Source organism: Aptenodytes patagonicus, chromosome 3 (genome assembly GCF_965638725.1).
Source record: "Aptenodytes patagonicus chromosome 3, bAptPat1.pri.cur, whole genome shotgun sequence".
In the NCBI taxonomy this organism is placed as follows: domain Eukaryota; kingdom Metazoa; phylum Chordata; class Aves; order Sphenisciformes; family Spheniscidae; genus Aptenodytes; species Aptenodytes patagonicus.
The window spans coordinates 110,005,503-110,023,489 of record NC_134951.1 but is presented as its reverse complement, the minus strand read 5'-3'; the positions used below and the strand labels follow the sequence as shown (position 1 = coordinate 110,023,489).

Here is a 17,987-nt window from a genome sequence, read left to right as displayed (position 1 = left end):
GTGATGAAAACTTGTATTAACAAGCCTCTAAACCCTGTAGGTTATGCGAGAGAGTTCGCTGCAGACATGCAGCTTGTTGGGTAGGTAGAAATGACCCAGCAACGTTACCCATGTTGCTCTGAACCTCTCAACGCTCCATGCAGCACAACCCTCGTTCAAGTTTAGGGGTGCATTCAGCTCTGGTTGGTCATCTAGGCTAAAGCCAGATGGCCTCTTTTAGCAAGGCTGGTCAGTGAGAACATCAGCATGTGGTACTGAAAGCTTTTGAGGACCTTCCCTTGCCCCTCTATATGTCTTTGTGGGCACAGCTTTTGCAGTGTAGTTAATGTCCACTTGTGCTTCCCCAGCACAAGTATGTGTCCTGAGAGGTTTTCTGAAATATGCTGGGGGGACCACTGACATATAATTTAATTTTCTTGTGCTGAGTCTGGGCTGATCTCTTTACCGATACTTCAGGCTTGATGGTGGAGGACTAGACAAAGGAAGTGTGCTTCTGTGCTGTGTCACAGCTTAGGTCCTTAGCTGACCCCATGCTGACGTGGGTGCAGAGCAGCCTTCCTCCCTGCCCTCAAACCATCAATGTTTATGGCCCTTGAGTCAGGGTGTGGGTACGCGGCTCCTGAAACTCAAGCCTGCTTGTGTGCTGGCTCTGTGGAGGTGCTCTTGGGCTCAGCAAGGATTGGGCCTCAGTCGTGGGACTGGGTCCCAGGGCAGGTGGTCCAAGCTTAGCGTATTATTCTGAGCCCATCTGCCCCTGCCGTATGCCTGGGCAGGGGCTCGCTGCTCTGAAGCAGACAATTCATCAGCCTAGTCCGGCTGTGTTTCGGTTGGCAGGGGGTCATTGTGTGCTTATGCATGCAGTCTGTAGCCATGCTACTTTAGTGAAGGTGAATAGGCAAATCGCTGCTTACACTGCAGTTCAGATGGAGTACAGCATTAAAGCTTGAGTCTTACCACTGAGCGCTTCTACCAGGAGCCCTTGGGCTTGTCCTCTACAGTGTAGAGGACCAAAGAATCTCTACTTAAAACCAGATTTTCCCTAGTGTTCCTAACCTAACCCTGGCTCTGTCAGTAGTGCTGTAGCTCCCCAAACTGCCGATTACTGTGTGCGTGGAAAGGTGAATGCCCCTTTTTGGGTGAAGGGAAGCCCTCTCTGAGGACAGGGGAGAGGGAACCTCGCTTTGAACCTTTGGGAAGAAAAGCTGGGTCAAGAAATCCAGTAAAACCTTAAACTTTGAATTCAGCAAGATGGGGAGATGCAATAGGCTAAGCTTACATAAAGAAACTGCAAAGCTCTGTTGAGGTCCTTTGGGGGTAGGAGGGAGATTTCTGCACCCAGCATCCCTATGAACTGCAAGATTAGAGCTCTTGAAACCACTAAAAGATAGTGTTTGGCTTATGACCTTACCAAGGGCAGAGAAAGCAGCCTTGCTCTGAAAAGGTTTAGAAAGTGTTTCAAAACCCATTTTACTTTCCTTTTTAATAACTACAGCTTGAGGGTCTGTTTTTGTTTTTAATAAACAAATATTTCTCTGTTGAGAGTTTTTCTCCAGAGCAAGTTTAGCCAGCTGGGGAAGTAACTAGTGAAAGCTTTCCCTTCCTCAGGGTAAACTTTAAATTGCATTTGAGAAGATTTGGAAATGTTTAAACAGCAGATCGTTGGCCCATGTTTCTTTAAATACGTCTTGAAAAAACCACAACCAAACCCAGGTTTAGCTAAGACTAAAGCCATAGGAAGTGAAATCATCAAAAACTCTCTGGGAAAGTGTGTCAAAATGCGTTAGAGAGTTTCAGCTTTCTGAAATACTAACTAGCAAAAATGTCTAGAGGGAAGCTGGCTTCATTTATACTTTCACAATACAGGTTGAACATGTGGGGTGGGATGAACCATACTCTTGGTGGGGTTGGATTCATGCCAAAACTTGCAAACTAAATTCATTCTCCTCCTGCGGATTAAAACAAAAGAAATAGATTGAAGTGTCACATCTTGGAAGTTTTATCTCCTGTTTTAAAAACAAGCTGTGGGAGATGAGGATGGTATGGTAGTGACTCTCTTCTTTCTTGTGTCATATTAGCGTATCGTTCCAGGGGCTCTGTCCTCCCTAAATCCTGCCCAGGTTGCATCCCTCAGAGTGATGTGTCTTGGTGGAAAGTGTGTGATTGATTGTGTGTGTGTGTGATTGTCGTTTCCCTCCCTCCCTACCTCATCCTTTCCCCACCGCTGCCAGTGAGAAGCTCTGGAGGGGTAGCGTTCAGCAGAATGCGATGCTGTGCTCGAATCGCGAAGAGGCAGGGATGGCAAATCCCTTCTTCACACTGCTGAAGGTGACCAAGTCAGAACAGACAGAGCTTGATGTGCAGGCAGTGAGGAGTCAGAATTTGAGGTCTTTACCACTGGAGTCTTGCTGAGGTATAAACTCGATCCAGCTCCTGCTTTTGCAGAGACACCACAGCAGAGTGCCCCGTTGAAGCTCATTTCAAGAGTAGCTTTGTAAAAGTCTCAAAGAATAGGGCTTTGAAACAGATGTATTGTTACGAATTGAATCTGAACATACCTGTTTTTTGAAAAGGTGGCGTCCTGCTTTGAAAGACAGGGAGGTTGAGATGCTGACATAATGCAGCGGCGTTGCAACAGAGGTGGAGATGGAGCCCGAGCTGCCTCATCATGGGCCTTGACCTCCTAAATAAATGCTCCCTGGCAGCGCATGTGAGCAGCGCAGCAGTGTGTCTCAGTGTGCAGTTAGTCTAATAAAGAGATAAAAGCGAACATGAGGATTTTCAGTGTTAGACTGCCCTGTGTGTTTCACATTCAGTAGCTCTGAAACCCTGAAGTTAAGATGGACTGGAGGGGAAGGGGAGGAGATGCTGCTGTGCTTGTATCAAAAAAGGGACTCTTCACATGAAGTTACTCTTAATTGCACTGAGTTTTTTCTGACTTACAAACTGGCAAAAGTCTTACTTTCCTCTTTTTCGTTTCCAGAGGAAGCTCATCAGTGTGGAAAAGGTCTCCTCATCCACTGCCAGGCTGGTGTCTCCCGATCTGCCACCATAGTTATCGCGTACTTAATGAAGCACACGCGCATGACCATGACGGATGCCTATAAATTTGTAAAAGGCAAACGACCAATCATTTCCCCTAACCTTAATTTTATGGGGCAGTTACTGGAGTTCGAAGAAGATCTAAACAACGGTGTTACACCGCGAATCCTCACACCAAAGTTGATCGGCGTAGAGACTGTTGTGTGACGGCGAAGCTGTGGGGAGGCAGTCAATGAAGGGGTTAACCTATTCTTCACCTGATTGGGGGCAGTGATGGGTGGGTTGTGGGTTTTTCTTTTTAGCTTTCAAGGGGGGTTTTGTGGCAAACTTTTTGTGAATAAAAACCTTTTTTTGTAAGGAAAGGTTTTTAAAAAGAGATCCAAGAACTTCGCCGTGTTTGGGATGCTGTTGTGATTTCCTTCCCAGACTGCGGCAGAGCAGGGAGGCTTCGGAGCAAAAGGAGTACTTCTTAAAATCAAAACAAGAAGAAAAAGAAATACTGGGCTTTTTTTTTCTTTTTATTTTTCCCTTCTCTCCAGCTACTTATAGAGTTTATGGCTAAGTAGTCTGTGCAGGTTCATAGACTGAAGAAACCTAAGTTGAAGATGAAACACAAACAGCCAAAACAAAGCAGGAAAAAAACTCCCTGAAACATAAGGGCCTTTGTTCTGCAAAGGCTTTGCTAAAGATAACCTAGCTAAACACTCACTGATGCAAAGGAAATCAGAGCAGCTTAAAAAGGCTGCAAGGCACTTTTCACGCTCCTGACTCGAACTAAAGAAGAAGAAAAAAAGTTTATTTGGTGTGTTTCATGTTCCAGTTCTATTTTTCTATTGTGGGGTGTAAGGTTTTAACAGTAAGGGACTTTGATCATTCTATGCCATATGCCTTCACTGGCTTCTTGTGCAATAATAATTTGGGGTTTGTTTTGAGTGTTCAAAGCAATTAGAGTTGGCTGCCTACTAATAATAAGATAATAATTTTTAAAGTCTAATAGTGCAACGGCAGCCAGCTTGGTTCAGAAAGGATAAATGAGAGCAATTATTTCGTTCCTTTATATGATTTTGATCCTGGTCACAGTGCCATAAACCTTGTTACATATGTATATCAGAATGTACAAAAAAATCAAGAACGAGCAAAGTTTATTTAAAATATTTTTCGCACAAAATATTGGTGTGTTTCAGTTGTCTATGTAAAAAAAAAATTTGATTATAAAACAAAAAACCTTTTGGAAAATGTGTGTCCTTTTATTTCTTTAGCAGTTTTCCATTTTCTTTCTATGGGATGGGTTTTTGTTCTGTTCCTTTTTGTTTTGTGTTTTTTTTTTTTTTTTTTTGTTGCAGTGTACATCCCCCTTTGGCAAAACTGGTATCTCGTTTGTCATCTCCTCTTCAGTGTTTCGTTCCTGTCCTCTGCTGGTGGAACACATTTTCTTTATTTTCTACTGTACTCTTGCATCCTTCAATTTCTGTAACCGGATTTTTCTCTCCTGGAAGTACATCAGTTGTGGAGCTGTTTAGCTGAATTAGCACTATTGGTGAGGGCTCTTTGGGACAGACCTGTTATTTCTGCAGCTCAGTAGCCATTTGGAAAAATAAGAAATTAAACATTCTCCATAGATCCCTCTTCATCTTCCTGCAATTAGCTTATCTTCTATGTTACAAAATTGTCCGGTTTCTAGAAATACATTGGTCTCTTGTGTGCTTTTCCCTGGCCTCTCTATAGCCTGCTTTTTTAGCAGTTCCATGATTCCTGGGAATCTTCCTCCTGGGATTTTCCCCTCTCTCTCGACCATCTTTCCTTCATCCCCCTCCTTTTCCAGCTGTGTCGGTGTTAAGTGTGGTGTGTATTGTAGGGCTGATGTTTCTGCCTGATGGTGTCCCTTAGGTGGCTGACTTTTGCTTTCTTTGTTTGTATTTACTTTTTTTTTTTAATTATATGGTATAACCTGATCTGTTCTGGACTGTTACCAACTCTAAAGCTTACTTGTATGAGCCTAAAATGAGATAGAAAACGTTTCTCGTATGATTCTGTTGTGCAAACTGATATATCCCAGGAAGTCTGGTAGCAGTGAAGGTTTTTCCTAGATGAAAACCTAGATGGACTGAACCAAGTTTAAAACAGGACCTGTCGGAAAACTTATGTATAATCACATTAGACATGTATATTTTTGTGGACATTTTACTTAAAAAATGTTGTTACTATACAGATATTTTCTTGAAACATCCCTTTATTAAATTATTTTTCTACTGGAATTGATTTTTTTTTTTTAATTTTTTTCTTTTCTATGATCAATATTGGTCCTTTCACTGAGACGCCCTTGGCAGCAAGCATTGCCCAGGTGGCAAAACCTCTCGGACTGTGACCGCTCCTGGGGCTAAGGAGAGAGTGGCTGGACAGAGAAGTCACTGTTCGCTGGTTGGGAGCCTTCGTGCTCCAGGAGGAAGGAGGTCCTTTAGCTGAGATGGTCTCCCTCCCTCCTGCCCCCATTTCCTTGTGTTTCGACTCAACCTCTTCCAGCTGTTCTCCATGAACTGCAGGTGCAGGTTGTTTGATAGCAAGGAGGAGGTTAGAAAACCTCTTTGTTTCTTGCCAGAGAAGCAAAGCCAGCAGCAGGGCTGAGGGCTGGCTGAAAAGTTGGTCCTTGCAGCCTGTGTTCGTGGCTGTAAGTGCTGCGTAACGGTGCCGATGCTCCGTGAGGGACATGGGTTATTCAGCAAGAGGAGCATGCGAGCTGCCTACCTGGGACACAGCTCTCCTAAGTGTGAGGGGAAGGAAGACTAAATTCAAAATTGGTCTTCCCTGTTGCTACTGTTTTCTTGATCCCATGCCAAATGGCCCGATGCGAACATCTCCAGCGGGAGGAAGGGCCTGACACACCACCGTGACTCACAGCGTCCTTTCTGGTTCAGCCTCGGCCGCCACACGCTGCCTTGGATCAGGATCAAGTTCACAGCCATGTAAGTTCTTGTGTTTGGTTCTCATTTAAGCCAAAGAATAGCCCTTGCAGCCCTGAGTAAGTTGCTGGCAGCAGAGGATCCAATGCATTTGCTTTGGTAAGGCTGAGCAGCGCTGCTGCTGCATGCACAAATGTGGTGTTTGGAGAGCTTGCTCCCTGCTGCAGAAACCCCGTCAGCCTTTGTGCTCGTTGTGGTGAGAAGTAGCGCCTGATTTTGCTCTCCAGTGTGATGAACTTGGAAATAATGGGGCAGGGTGATGCAAGGTTGTGAGTGAGTGGAGCTTGCTGTGGGTCGGTCAGTAGCGGAGACAGGCTGGATCAAGCCCCTCCTTTGTGCGGACCCGTTCCCTTGGAGGGTGCTGGAGGAGAGGAGCTCAGGAGCGTTCTGTCCTGCTGAAGGCAATGCTGGGAAATGGCAGCCTGGGAATCACTTCCCTGGGGGACAGGCTGGGGAGAAATGCTGATTTTTTTTCAGGCGGAATTTATTGAAGCTAGTGAATGATCACTTGACATCTTTATGCCTGAGGGCAGGAGAAATTCAGTTAGGGTTTGTATGGAGTGTTAGACCACCAGGGAGCCCTGCCTGTGTGCACGTGTGTTGGAGATGCCTCCTTTTCTGGTACCCGATACGATGCACTGTGAATATGTGCCTGTGTATCAGTAGAAAGTCCCTGTCTGAGCATCACATGCTCCTAGCCAAAAAAAAACCCAACTAGATTTGCCCTCATTTCCAGGAGGAAGCAAGGCTGAAGGGGTGGGGGCCACAAGCTGCAAAGGAGTTTAAGCAGACATTGGCGTTGCTTTGCCACAGAAACCTCCAGAAAGGTTATTTCTGACTTTAAGGTCAGAATCACTGATCCCCTGCTCTTACCGCTGGCTGCAACAGACTCCCAGCCTCTCCGAGATGGGGCACGGTTAAAACAAAACACAAATCAGGAAAATCATTTGATAACCTTTGATGCACGCGTGGGTGTCAGCGAGGACAGGACCTGCTTTTCCCCGCTCGGTGTCAACGTTATGTGCTTGTGTGCAAAGTATGCTAAAATAGGTACAGTCCTGGAAAATTGATTACCTCATAACTTATTTTCCATTTCTCCCCTTCAGGAGCTTGGGGTAGACCCCCGAGTGCTTGTTTCTGAGAGCATGGCCCTTGAGGCCCCGGTCTCGTGAGTGGGTCCCTGAGATCCAACTTGCGAAGCAAGGCAGGGTGTTCGGAGCAAGTGCTGCTTCTGGTTGTAAATTTACAAACTGGGAACTCTACCAAATGGTGAACTATCAGTGTGTATTAAAACCTTCCTGTAAATCTCTATTAAAGCTAAGACTGTTCAATTCATTGATCTTGCAAGCTATCCCAATGTTAAGGTTGGACTTTTAGAGCCAAGAGATTGTTTAACTTTCCGTGCTAATTATATCGTATGCTTTATTCTTCTGGGTCACACTGGGGACCAAACCGAATCCCCCTTTTTGTCTTGGCAGTTGATTTTCTGAGGCTTCCTATGCCTCTACCTTTCACAAATGTGTTAACGTCCTTTGGGGAAAGGCAAATCAAAGGTCCCTCTCCTACCCACTTGACAGATATAGGCTAGGAGTGTTTCAAGATGAAGCAATCGTGTAGGAAGCGCGTTGTTAACTTATGGTCACAAGATCTGCCAACGACTCATTGTAGGGAGGAGTGTTCAAAAGCACACACAGGAGCTGACGAGACCGAGATAGGAGCCACCAGGGGTGTGGGAAAGTGCTAAGCAGATTGGGAGCGTTTTGGCCTTGGGTCTGCTCGGCCATGGTGAAGCTTGCTCCCGGTGTGTGCACTACCAGCAGCAGGAAAGCCTCTGGGAACTGAAGATGCTGATTCAGTAGGGAGAACAAAAATAAAGTGTGCTGTCTCTTGACTGAGTTAAGGAGGTAATCAACAAGAGATAACAAATGGTTGATGGCTGTCTCATTAGCAGGTATCTGCTTTCCTGTGGCACGTTTGCCTGCTGCTCCTGTAGGTGCCACAGAGGAGGTTACCGATGAACAGGTTTCAAATGGTTTGAGCACAGCCTGACATCAGTAGCCAATAATTAGAGCCATTGGTTTTCCCCCTGAGCACGCTGCTGCTGGCAGCAGAAGGAGGTGGTTCAAGCCATGCTGTGTTCCCAGGAGTGGTCCCGGGTGCTGCCAGCCCCAGCATCCTCCCACTGTTGGGTGTAATATTAATCTCTCTGCTCAATCAGGTGCTCCTTTTGCTGAGGGGTTTCTTTCTTCTGCTATCTCCACTCCCTCTGTTGGACTTTTGTCCCAGTGGAGCATAAGATGGAGGAGCAGGCTCCTTTCTTGTCTTGCTTTAGCTGTCTTCTGCATCTTTTCCAACACTGTCATTCCTCAGACTAGAGGAAAGCAATTTAAAGCCAGTCATTTTCAAGGTGTACTGCAGTGGGATGAATGTTTTCAGCCACCCTGATGGGCTCCTGGTTTGATTTGGGTATTATCCAGGCAGCATCTCTCCTAGGGAGGCCAGAGCCCGAGACCTTCTCCTGCAGCAATTCCTGCTTGCAAGCTTGCAACCACCTCATTACTAGAAACAAGGGACACTGTTGGGATGACAAAATTGCATATTGTAATCACCTGCCGAGCAGCATGCCGGTCTCTAGTTGGTGCTGCCCAGGGTGGGGAGGCCTGTCAGGTGTGCAGTGAGCTGTAGCAGGACTTATCCATTATGCAGCCAGAAATCCTGCTGGTGACTCAGTGACGCATCTGCCTTTTGCATCTTTATGGAGCCAGTATCCTGGAGTGTGTAGAGATATGGTCCCTTGCCTCAGAAGCTGTCTGAGCTCCTGTTGAACTTGGCTGGATTCAGTCTGTCTTAAATCCTCCACCGTGATATGCCCATCTGTTCAGCGTGTTCCCGGGCTGTAATGTGAGTTTGTCAGAGTACGCACAGAGCCTGTGAGCTCCTGCCTCAGGGCTGGGTTCGTTTCAGTGCTGAGGAAAAATAACTTAAAGTTTTATTCCTGGGGATAAGAATTGCTGTATCTGGGAGGGGGAGAGTTCAGCGTAGTACAGAAACACTTAAAAAAAACTAACATGAATCAGGGAGTAAAGTTAAAACATGTAACAAACTATTTCTGATAGATAAAAGCACTAAACCAGCGGTTAAATGTAATTTGACTCATATGCCTTGTCTTCACACTTCTGTACCTTAGCTTCTTTGATTGTCTATATATAAGAGGTGACATTGGAGAGCATGGATTTATCATGAAGGTTTATTTGTCATGGAGAGATGAAGGAGCTGTCTGGCACTTGGGGGTTTCGTATCGAGTTGCGCTTCTGGCAGACGCTAGTGGAGCGTTTAAAGAAGATCACATTGTAGAGCAGAGTAGTAAGTTGCTATAAGGATGGACAGAGGTTTGTCCATGATGCAGGGACTCTGAATAGAGAGCCGCTGGATTTGTAAGATCTCTCTCTGGTCCAGGACACATGCAGATACAAAATGTCTAGCCAGAGGCATAGGCAGCGCCTTCCCCGAGGGCATGTTCTGGCCATCTGTTAAAATCCATTGGGGTGATGGAAGAGGATGCTGGCGTGAAAAATCGTGAGATAGTGGCAGCTGATCTGAGGAGCTTGCCTGGAGCCATTTATGTTTTCAGAGCTCTGAACAAGGTCTGACAGTCCTGAACAAAGCTTTGCCCTGCTAGCATCCATTTGAAAGCTCTTTTCAAGGCATCCAGTTTCAATGCAGCGCTGTGCATCTGCCTCGCGTTGCTTTGCTCTGTCTTGTCATACTCCCAACACCTGAGACCAAACTTTTGCAGTTACTGATAGTAGCTTGTAGGGATTCGTTTCCAGCAGGAGGCAAACAGGTGCTGAGGAGCACACTGACAGTTTGTGCTCCTTCTCCAAGCCCTCCTCTCTTTTCAGCTGTGCTCCTTGAGTGGTGAGGGCTGTGGTGACCATCAGGTCATGGCATGGAGTCCAGCTGTGCTTCAGCTGTTGATCCTGCTGGAGTGCGACCTATGGAAAAACCCCTCTGGGCTTTGCTCTTCTGGGCTGGGGTCTGTGACAGTGCCTGAAAGGGAAACTCAAGCACACTGGGTGGGCTGTTGCTGCCAGCTGACTCGGCTGAACTCCTGCCTGCGTAGCATCGGTAAAAATCTCAGAAATCTTGAAATAAGAGCCCAGTTCCTACTCTGAATTTTTAATGCATATTGAGGATTTGGTGCACAGTCATGAATATGTAACCTTTGTCAGGGAATCTAGGCAGATAAAATGTTTATAGCTCTGTAGGATCTGTATGAAACATTGTATGTTGGCTATAAGACAGGATTGGGTTTCTTTGGGAGTCCTCTCTGCCCCTAAGTGTCACCCACGCTTGTAAATAACACTGTGGAATCAGGAGGCAAGACCTCATCCTTTAGATGGGTGTTGTCCCTCCCATTTTGCAGCTGGAGTGGATGAGGGGGATGTCCGTGGTTACAGAGCAGAGTGAGGAACAGAGCCCAGGAGCTAGAAGTCCTCTTGCTTTACTAATGTCACAAAACCGTTTCTTAAAACTTCATCTGGTTGCTGATAAATGTGGTGATTAGCTAGAGCTTCAGACGCTGACGCCCTTCTCCTTGAAGCGGGAGCAAATTAGGTCCTCATTGTGTCCGGCTGTCCTATACGCACTGAAAATGCCAGAACAATTTTAGCTTCAATGAAGTGACACTGAAGTCTTATTAGTGCCATTCACTAAACCCCTTTCTACTGCTGTATGAGCGTTAGCAAATGGTCCTCTGCACCTTAGCTCTAAACGAAGAGCAGTGCATACGTACGGCAGCTTACCGTCCTATATTTAACAAAGCCACGATTACATGGAGACATAGAAGGGGCTGATAAGCCGTTCGAGTACTCTGCAGAGAAATGGCACCAAAATAGTTGTAGTGTTGTTTCTAATTGCAACGGATGAGCAGCCTGGCTCATTAATCCTCCCTATCAGCAGCACGTAGCCTGTCTGCACCAGAATAGCCCTGATCTCAGCAAACCTGCATCCAACCCTGGCCTTCTCTTTTTGACGTATTTGGAAAAGACAAGCTTCCAGCACAGCCTCGAAGGGACTCCCACTTGGCCGGGCTGCCTTTCCACGGCAGAGACGACCCAGGGCGTGAGGGGGTTTGCGGCATTTTGGGAGACTACTGGGGTGCACATGGGTATCTGTGCGACCCTGACTTTAGGCTGAGCAAGAGCGCTGGTTTGGCAGGTCCCGCAGCGTAGGTGGTCATGCTGGTGAGCAGTGAACCATCGCACCAGCATCTCATCGCTCAGGGTGGTGGGGCTGCTGCTTATGCCGGTGACCATCAGCTTGTGCAGCACAAGCACCTGTGTGGTGGGAACCGCGCTCCCTGGCCCTACCAGCCCCGGACATGGCTGGCATAGCTTTACACCACTACAGCCTCGTCTTTAAAGCCAGAGGATGTAATTCAGAGGGAGCTGTTGGGCAAAGGGCCCATGCTATCGTGCTTCTCCCTTCTCTTTTTCCCCTTCCTTCTTAGACACCTGCACAAAGCTTTTCCAGGGGCTATAACGAGCACTGTTAACAAGCCAAGTCTGTGTTTTCTTGCTGTCCTCAGTGACTTCAGTCTAAGCTGTGTTTGCAGAAATTTTCTCTCAAGAGACAGTGTGAGCTACTCTTGAAAACTGGACCTGAGTCTTTAATAGCACTCAGTACTGTTGCAATCATCCTGAAATCCTCACAGTAGGAGCCTGGAGTCAGGTACTACATGGAAGAGAAAGCCAAGGCTGGGGTCAGACGGTGACTTGGGAAATGTTCCTGCTTAGGGCAGAGGCTGGGCAGTGCATCATGAGATGCAGAGTGCTGCCTCCTTGGTGTTACAGGATGGAGGAAAGTCGTGCAAAGACAGGGAACATAGTGACAGGGCAAGCACAGGTGCGATGGTACCACTGTTTTGGCTGCTAAATGGGGATTTAGTCTTCTGCACCCATACGGTATGCAGATTCTTAAGCATTGTGTGTGCAGGAGATTTGGTTTTGGGACAGGCTAATGCCTGTTGAAAGCTAGGAATATTTTCCTCATCTATTTTCTTCATTTTAATTGTGCGTATCCTATTGGCTTTGAAGACTGAATGGCTAGACAGCAGCATCTTATAGCACGCCCCGACGTGGTGGGAATGTGTCAGCTGAATGCTGGCAGCCAGATAGATAGCTAGATAAACCACTGCGGAATTAAGTAAATAAACGCCTGCTACCTTTGCCTTGCTTTCACTAGGGTGACCGCACATTGTACATGAGGAAGCAGAGGAACCATGACTTAGTGCAATCTGTCAGAGTAAGGGTCATGTATGGAGAAACTGGGCAAAAGGATTTCTGGATCATCCTAAGATCCCAAGGAAATATACTATTGTATTTTTGCTTCTTTAATCTCTCCTATTCTATGTTTCTGTCTGCTAGATGCCTTCAGTAGCACTCCAGGCACATAGTCTACACCCACAGAATGGTGATGTTTTGCCTATTAAAATTCTCCTTTCTGTTTCAGCTGGAGATGGTATTTCTCTTTGCTTCCTTTTTCACCTTTAAGGTGAAAAAAATTCAGGCTTTTGATGATTGGAGGGTGGAAAAGGCATAACCACCTTGCTGAAAAGTACCATGCGTGGGAGATGCTAAGAAGAAGAGGATGGCACACACAGGGAAAACTGGGTGCAGAAGTGAAAGTCCCTCCTCACCTGGCTTTGAGGGAGAATGCTGGATCTCTGCTGAGTGGTGGGGAATCAGGACCACCACCTCTGGCAGTCGGTATCTGGAATTCTTGAGATGAGCTGCTGACCAGGGAAAGAAATGGGTCCTGGGAGCTGGGCTGGAGCAAAACAATAATTTTGCTTCACGCATTTCTTTATGATACCATTGGCCTGGTTCAGAGAGATGGAAACAGTGACCCAGATAGTAAGGGAGTTTCTACACGGCCGAAAGTCCACCTAAGTCCCCGCTCTGGGCAGCGGGGAAAGCTGGGTTGAGATAGGATACCTGCAGAAGGCAATGGAGACATTGTGTGTCCATCCAAGGGTTTGAGATCCTCCTGGAGTCTTCAGCTTCCCAGGGAGGGCCTGGGGCTAGCTGCATCCTAGTGACTGAAAGCCGGTTGGGTCCAACGGGCATCCTAATGCTGGGAGACAAGGCTGGATGTTCAGCCCATTGGCAGCTCTGCCCACCTGAGAACCATCTTGGCTTCCCTGCAACCCTTTTGCTGTGAAGGTTAAATTCTGTTGCCTCACAGAGGGGACTTGGGCACTTTGTCATCACCCTGCTGGCTCTGTTAGTCTCATTGTGGTTTCCTTGCACTCATCATGACAAGGCTCAGGTTTCAGTTCCTTATAACTTAGCTGAACTTGAGCTATTTGGGGCTAAAATTTTCCATGCTGGGTGGGTGTCAAGGCTAAGCACCCCTTTGTGCTCATCTGAAGCTGATTTACTCTATTTCCATTGTGTTCTTAGGTAATTCCCTTTTAACTTGAACTGACGAGAATTTTTGGAATAAGATGTTTTGATTTTATTCATTAGGAAAATGAAAATAATTTCATTTTCATTAGGAAAATGATTCATTTCATTAACAGCAAGTCATTGCATGGAATGCATAATTCTAATAAGGTTTTTGTTTAGAAAATAGTTGGAAAGTGTCCTGGTTTTGGTTGGGATAGAGTTAATTTTCTTCCTAGTAGCTGGTGCAGTGCTGTGTTTTGGATTTAGGATGAGAACAATGTTGATAACGCACCGATGTTTTAGTTGTTGCTAAGCAGTGCTTACACTAGTCAAGGACTTTTCAGCTTCCCATGCTCTGCCAGGTGCACAAGAAGCTGGGAGGGGGCACAGCCAGGACAGCTGACCCAAACTGGCCAGAGGGACATTCCAGACCATGTGATGTCATGCTCAGTACATAAACTGGGGGGAGTTGGCCAGGGGGGGCCGCTGCTCGGGGACTGGCTGGGCATCGGTGGGCGGGTGGTGAGCAATTGCATTGTGCATCACTTGCTTTGTATATTCTTCTTCTTCTTCTTAGGATTTTATTCTGTTTCAATTATTAAACTGTTTTTATCTCAACCCATGAGTTTTCTCACTTCTACCCTTCTGATTCTCTCCCCCATCCCATGGGGCGGGGGGGGTAGTAAGCGAGCGGCTGTGTGGTGCTCAGTTGCTGACTGAGGTTAAACCATGACAGAAAGAAACCCTTTTGATAAGGTCAGAGTGTGTCACTTCGACCTTTTTAGCAATGAAACCGTTTGATTGCTCACCCCAAAAAAGGACTTCATCTTCTGAATGCATATCTAAAATGAAATAAAGCTGCTGTTGGAAAGAAGTGCTTTGACTTTTGTCAAAACTTTTTGGTCATCTGTAAATGAACCATTTTTTAAATGGCTCGGTGCAGGCAGTTTTTGAAATGATGGTGTTTCTTCCAATAAGGAATGTCAATATTTCCCAGTGGGTAATAATCCCAAATAGTAAATGCGAGCAGAGAGAGAGGAGCTTTACCTGACTGCTTCATTTGTTTTACAGACCTTGAAGCACCCTGAGGCTGTGGAGGTGCCTCCCCAGGGGCTGGTGCAGGGTCCGTGTGGGTCACCAGTGGGACCGCTAGTGCACGGTGCCTGCCTCCATTGCCTGTGTCATGAGTGTGACCCAGATCTGTTAATGATGTCAGAGCAGTGTGCTGACATCCTGAAATATGGCTGCTGCTCTTCCAGGTGAGTCTGAGAGTTCACTCGTGGTTAGACCCAGGTAGGAGAAGGGTCCAGCCTGGCCTTGGTGGGAGAGAGAAAACAGAAAGAGGCTCCTGTGTCCTGTTTGTATTGTATTCAGGCAGTTTGTTCTGCGGCATGGACTCCTGAGTCATGCTACTGCTAAACCAGACTTTATGGGGCTATGGTTGAGAAAGGAAAATGTCCGTGTCAACAGCTGACAGCACTTGCAAGACTGCTGCGTCTTGCCTGGAGGGGAGGTGTTGGCAATGTATTTGTTCTACCAAGACTATGTGGTTGCAAAGGGGTGCCAAATAGACATGTATCCCTGAATCGGGTCTTCATGTGAAGGTGAAATTCTCTTTATAGAAAATAACAATGTATTCTTATGTTCATGAGAGATCTTAAAAAATATTGACTTATAGAAGCTCCCCCAAGTTTCAAGCTTTCCCGAGCTACTACTTCAGTCTCTTCAGCCTGCCAGAGTTAGAGGGAAGCGAAGTTTTCCTTCTAGATGACAGTTTCTAACATACTCTATGCCGGTATTTCTTTTCTTCCTTCCTAATGTTTGTTTGCCTGATCCCCTTTGGAGCACTCAGCTATGTTTACTGGGAAAAGCCTTCACGTGATATCCTGAAAGTAGTAGGAGAAGGCCTTACAGGAGTTTTAAGTTTGTAGTCTTGGGAAGTGCAACTCCTCCTTCGCTATTGACTCTGGGCATGTGTTTGAGCTGGGCGTTCAGTGTGGGATCTCCATGTGAGGGTTCATCCCAGCTGGGACCCCTGGAAACTGTCGACTCCAAGCCAACATCAAGAACAAAGCATGCTGCCGAGGGTGGTGCTGTGGCTGTAGCAATGCTGTGTTCCCACTCTGAGGGATGCAAGCTCCTTCAGCCCTTTCCTGGAGCAATTCCTGACCCAAGGCTGGCCACAAGCCAGTGCAGGGGTTACAGCAGGGGCAGATCTCCCTGATCTGGGATCTCATCTGATAGCTATGTGAGGGGAAGTTTCCTTGTTTGTGGTCCTCTTTCCTGGCAGGCAGACATTTATGTGCTGAAGTGTGATCTTAATTCTCATCCTCATCATTCTCACCTGTAAAATGAGGGGAGGGAATTGCTTATGTCTCAGCGCTCAGTGCTCCTCGCAGAAAGTGTGGATGGAAGAAGTTAGGTTGGAGGTCCCTCAAAGAGGAGCTGTGTCCTAAGGAGCAAATGCCTTCTCTGGATTCACCCTGAAAGCACTTGAAGAGCACTTGACGCTGCATGTGGTAACGGGATAGGAATGCTTATTAACAAGAGCAGGAACATTAATATGTTTGTGAAACAATATTATGCAACTGAAGTCAATACAGTGCTTTGAATTGCCAAAGAGCAATTCAAGAAGTAGGGAGTATCAAAGTTCGTACGCTTGAAAGCCAAGGGCCTCATGTGGCCCATAATTGACTTGTTCAGCTCCGCTTTCCTAGTGCTCGGCCACGCCGACAGCCTTGTGCCTGAAGTGCCGTGCTTGTTTTGATCTTGAGTGAAAGCATATTTTTCCTATTGCAAGATGCTAGTAAGAAATCAAGGTATGCCTGAATACCAGGCTAGAGATAAAGGTAACACATGGCTTTTATAATTCAGAACATTTAATTCATCTTGGGGAAAAAAATGTTCCTGTTGTCTTTTCAGCTATATGACCCCCATGCCTTCGCGCGTAATTATCCTGGGTCATTCAGAGATGCAGCAAAAGGGTTTAGGTTTTCACTAGGGATGATTAGTGCTAAATTAAAGGAGGCTTGATGTTTAGTGTAGTCAAGAAAATCGTGAAAGGAAGAAAGCAACATGTTGAAGTTGGTTTCTCTGATAAAAGAGAACAAGCGGTAAAAGCTGGTACAAAGACCTGCAATGCAATATAAGAAAATTAGCTGCAAATGTGCTGAAAAGAACAAAATGGTTCATAATTATGATGAAACCAGTCCTGTGGAGAAGCTGCTATCTAAGGTCAAGTTAGAAGCAAGCAAAGTATGCCAAAAAGGGATTTTAATATATTGATAATTCAGATATATATTCTTTAGTTGGTAATTTACCTCTTCTTTAAAAAGCATCTGCATGTTGTTTGCAGGACAGCTACCAGGGGCATTTTTTTCATTTCATATAGATAATTCCACTGATGAGGTAAAAGGTATCATTTAAAAGAATTTTCCAGCAACATTTCTCTATTAAAATGTGAATTTCAGAATTTCATGTCGTCTTTGCACAGTTTTGGTTTTGCATGGATGAAACTAGGATTACCTCCTCTGAATTATTTTATAGACGTTTATAGCATTTTTTTGGAAGTTGCTAGGAAAATCTTTACAGGCCTGTGATCACAGCATTAGCAATCTAACTTCCTCAAAAGCGTCCTTGCAATTAGCATTTTGAGTAAATTTTTAAGAAGGTGAGAGAGACACAGTCTTTCTGCTGTGGCATTTTCTGCATGTTTTTGAACAGTGGCCTCAGGAAAGATGTGTGTGGTTTCTTGGAAGACCCCAGTTAGAACTTGTCCAAATATTCAACGTGGCATAGCTGAGCAAACACAAGTTCGGAAAGCAGGAAAATGGAGGATACAGCTGAGGTGTCCCACCTGTCGGGCTGGTGACCCGGCGAAGGGAGCATGGGCATCCTCAGCTCACCAAGAGAGGTGGCTTCTCATCCCGGTGAGACTCAGTGGTGGGAAGTGACATAGCTAGAGAAACAGTCTGGTGCTTCTACATTTACAGCTCCATGTCCTCTACCAAAGTCCAGGTGACTGATGAGTTTGCAAACCTCCTTTTAAGCATCCTATTTTCCTTTTTACTGCCTTGGGGCTGAAGTCCCCAAAGCTGCTAAGCTCCTGCAAAGTGAAACCCTCTCAAACCACTGATCTCAAAAGCCCTGCAAATACTGCCTGAAGCTGAAGCTCTCGGGGAGCTGGAGGCTTTGATGCTCCTTCCACGCACCTGGTTCCTGTTGCTCCTCTCCCCAGGTTCTGGTTGTGTTCTGTAAATGGAAACTTAGAGATAATTTGTAAAGAAAAATATCTTTTTTTTTTTCCTAGACCCCCCCCCTTCTTATTGTTATGTTTTGAACACTCAATTACCCTGTTGCAGACAGAATGCAATATTTCTCAGAAAAGATGGTCCTTTTTTCTTCCTTATCAGCCCCACTCTAACCCAGAAAATAAATCAGTGAAAGTTCAAATTCCAGTCTAGTTATCAAAACCACAATGTTGGAGCAATTACAAAATAAGTCTGCCTCTCTGTACCCATGCTTTTAAAATTACTCACTA

At 45.9% G+C, this 17,987-nt stretch overlaps 1 protein-coding gene across 2 annotated transcripts in view; it reads left to right on the top strand.

Annotated features, from left to right (window-relative positions):
* Positions 1-5,292, top strand: part of DUSP10 (dual specificity phosphatase 10) — a 135,957-nt gene extending 130,665 nt beyond the window's left edge. For both annotated transcript variants that reach the window (XM_076334615.1, XM_076334614.1), the window contains exon 4: positions 2,981-5,292. In XM_076334615.1, coding sequence (XP_076190730.1) covers positions 2,981-3,246 — 266 coding nt within the window. In that variant the 3' untranslated portion in view covers positions 3,247-5,292. The remainder of the gene's footprint in view (positions 1-2,980) is intronic.
* The last annotated feature ends 12,695 nt before the right edge of the window (positions 5,293-17,987 follow it).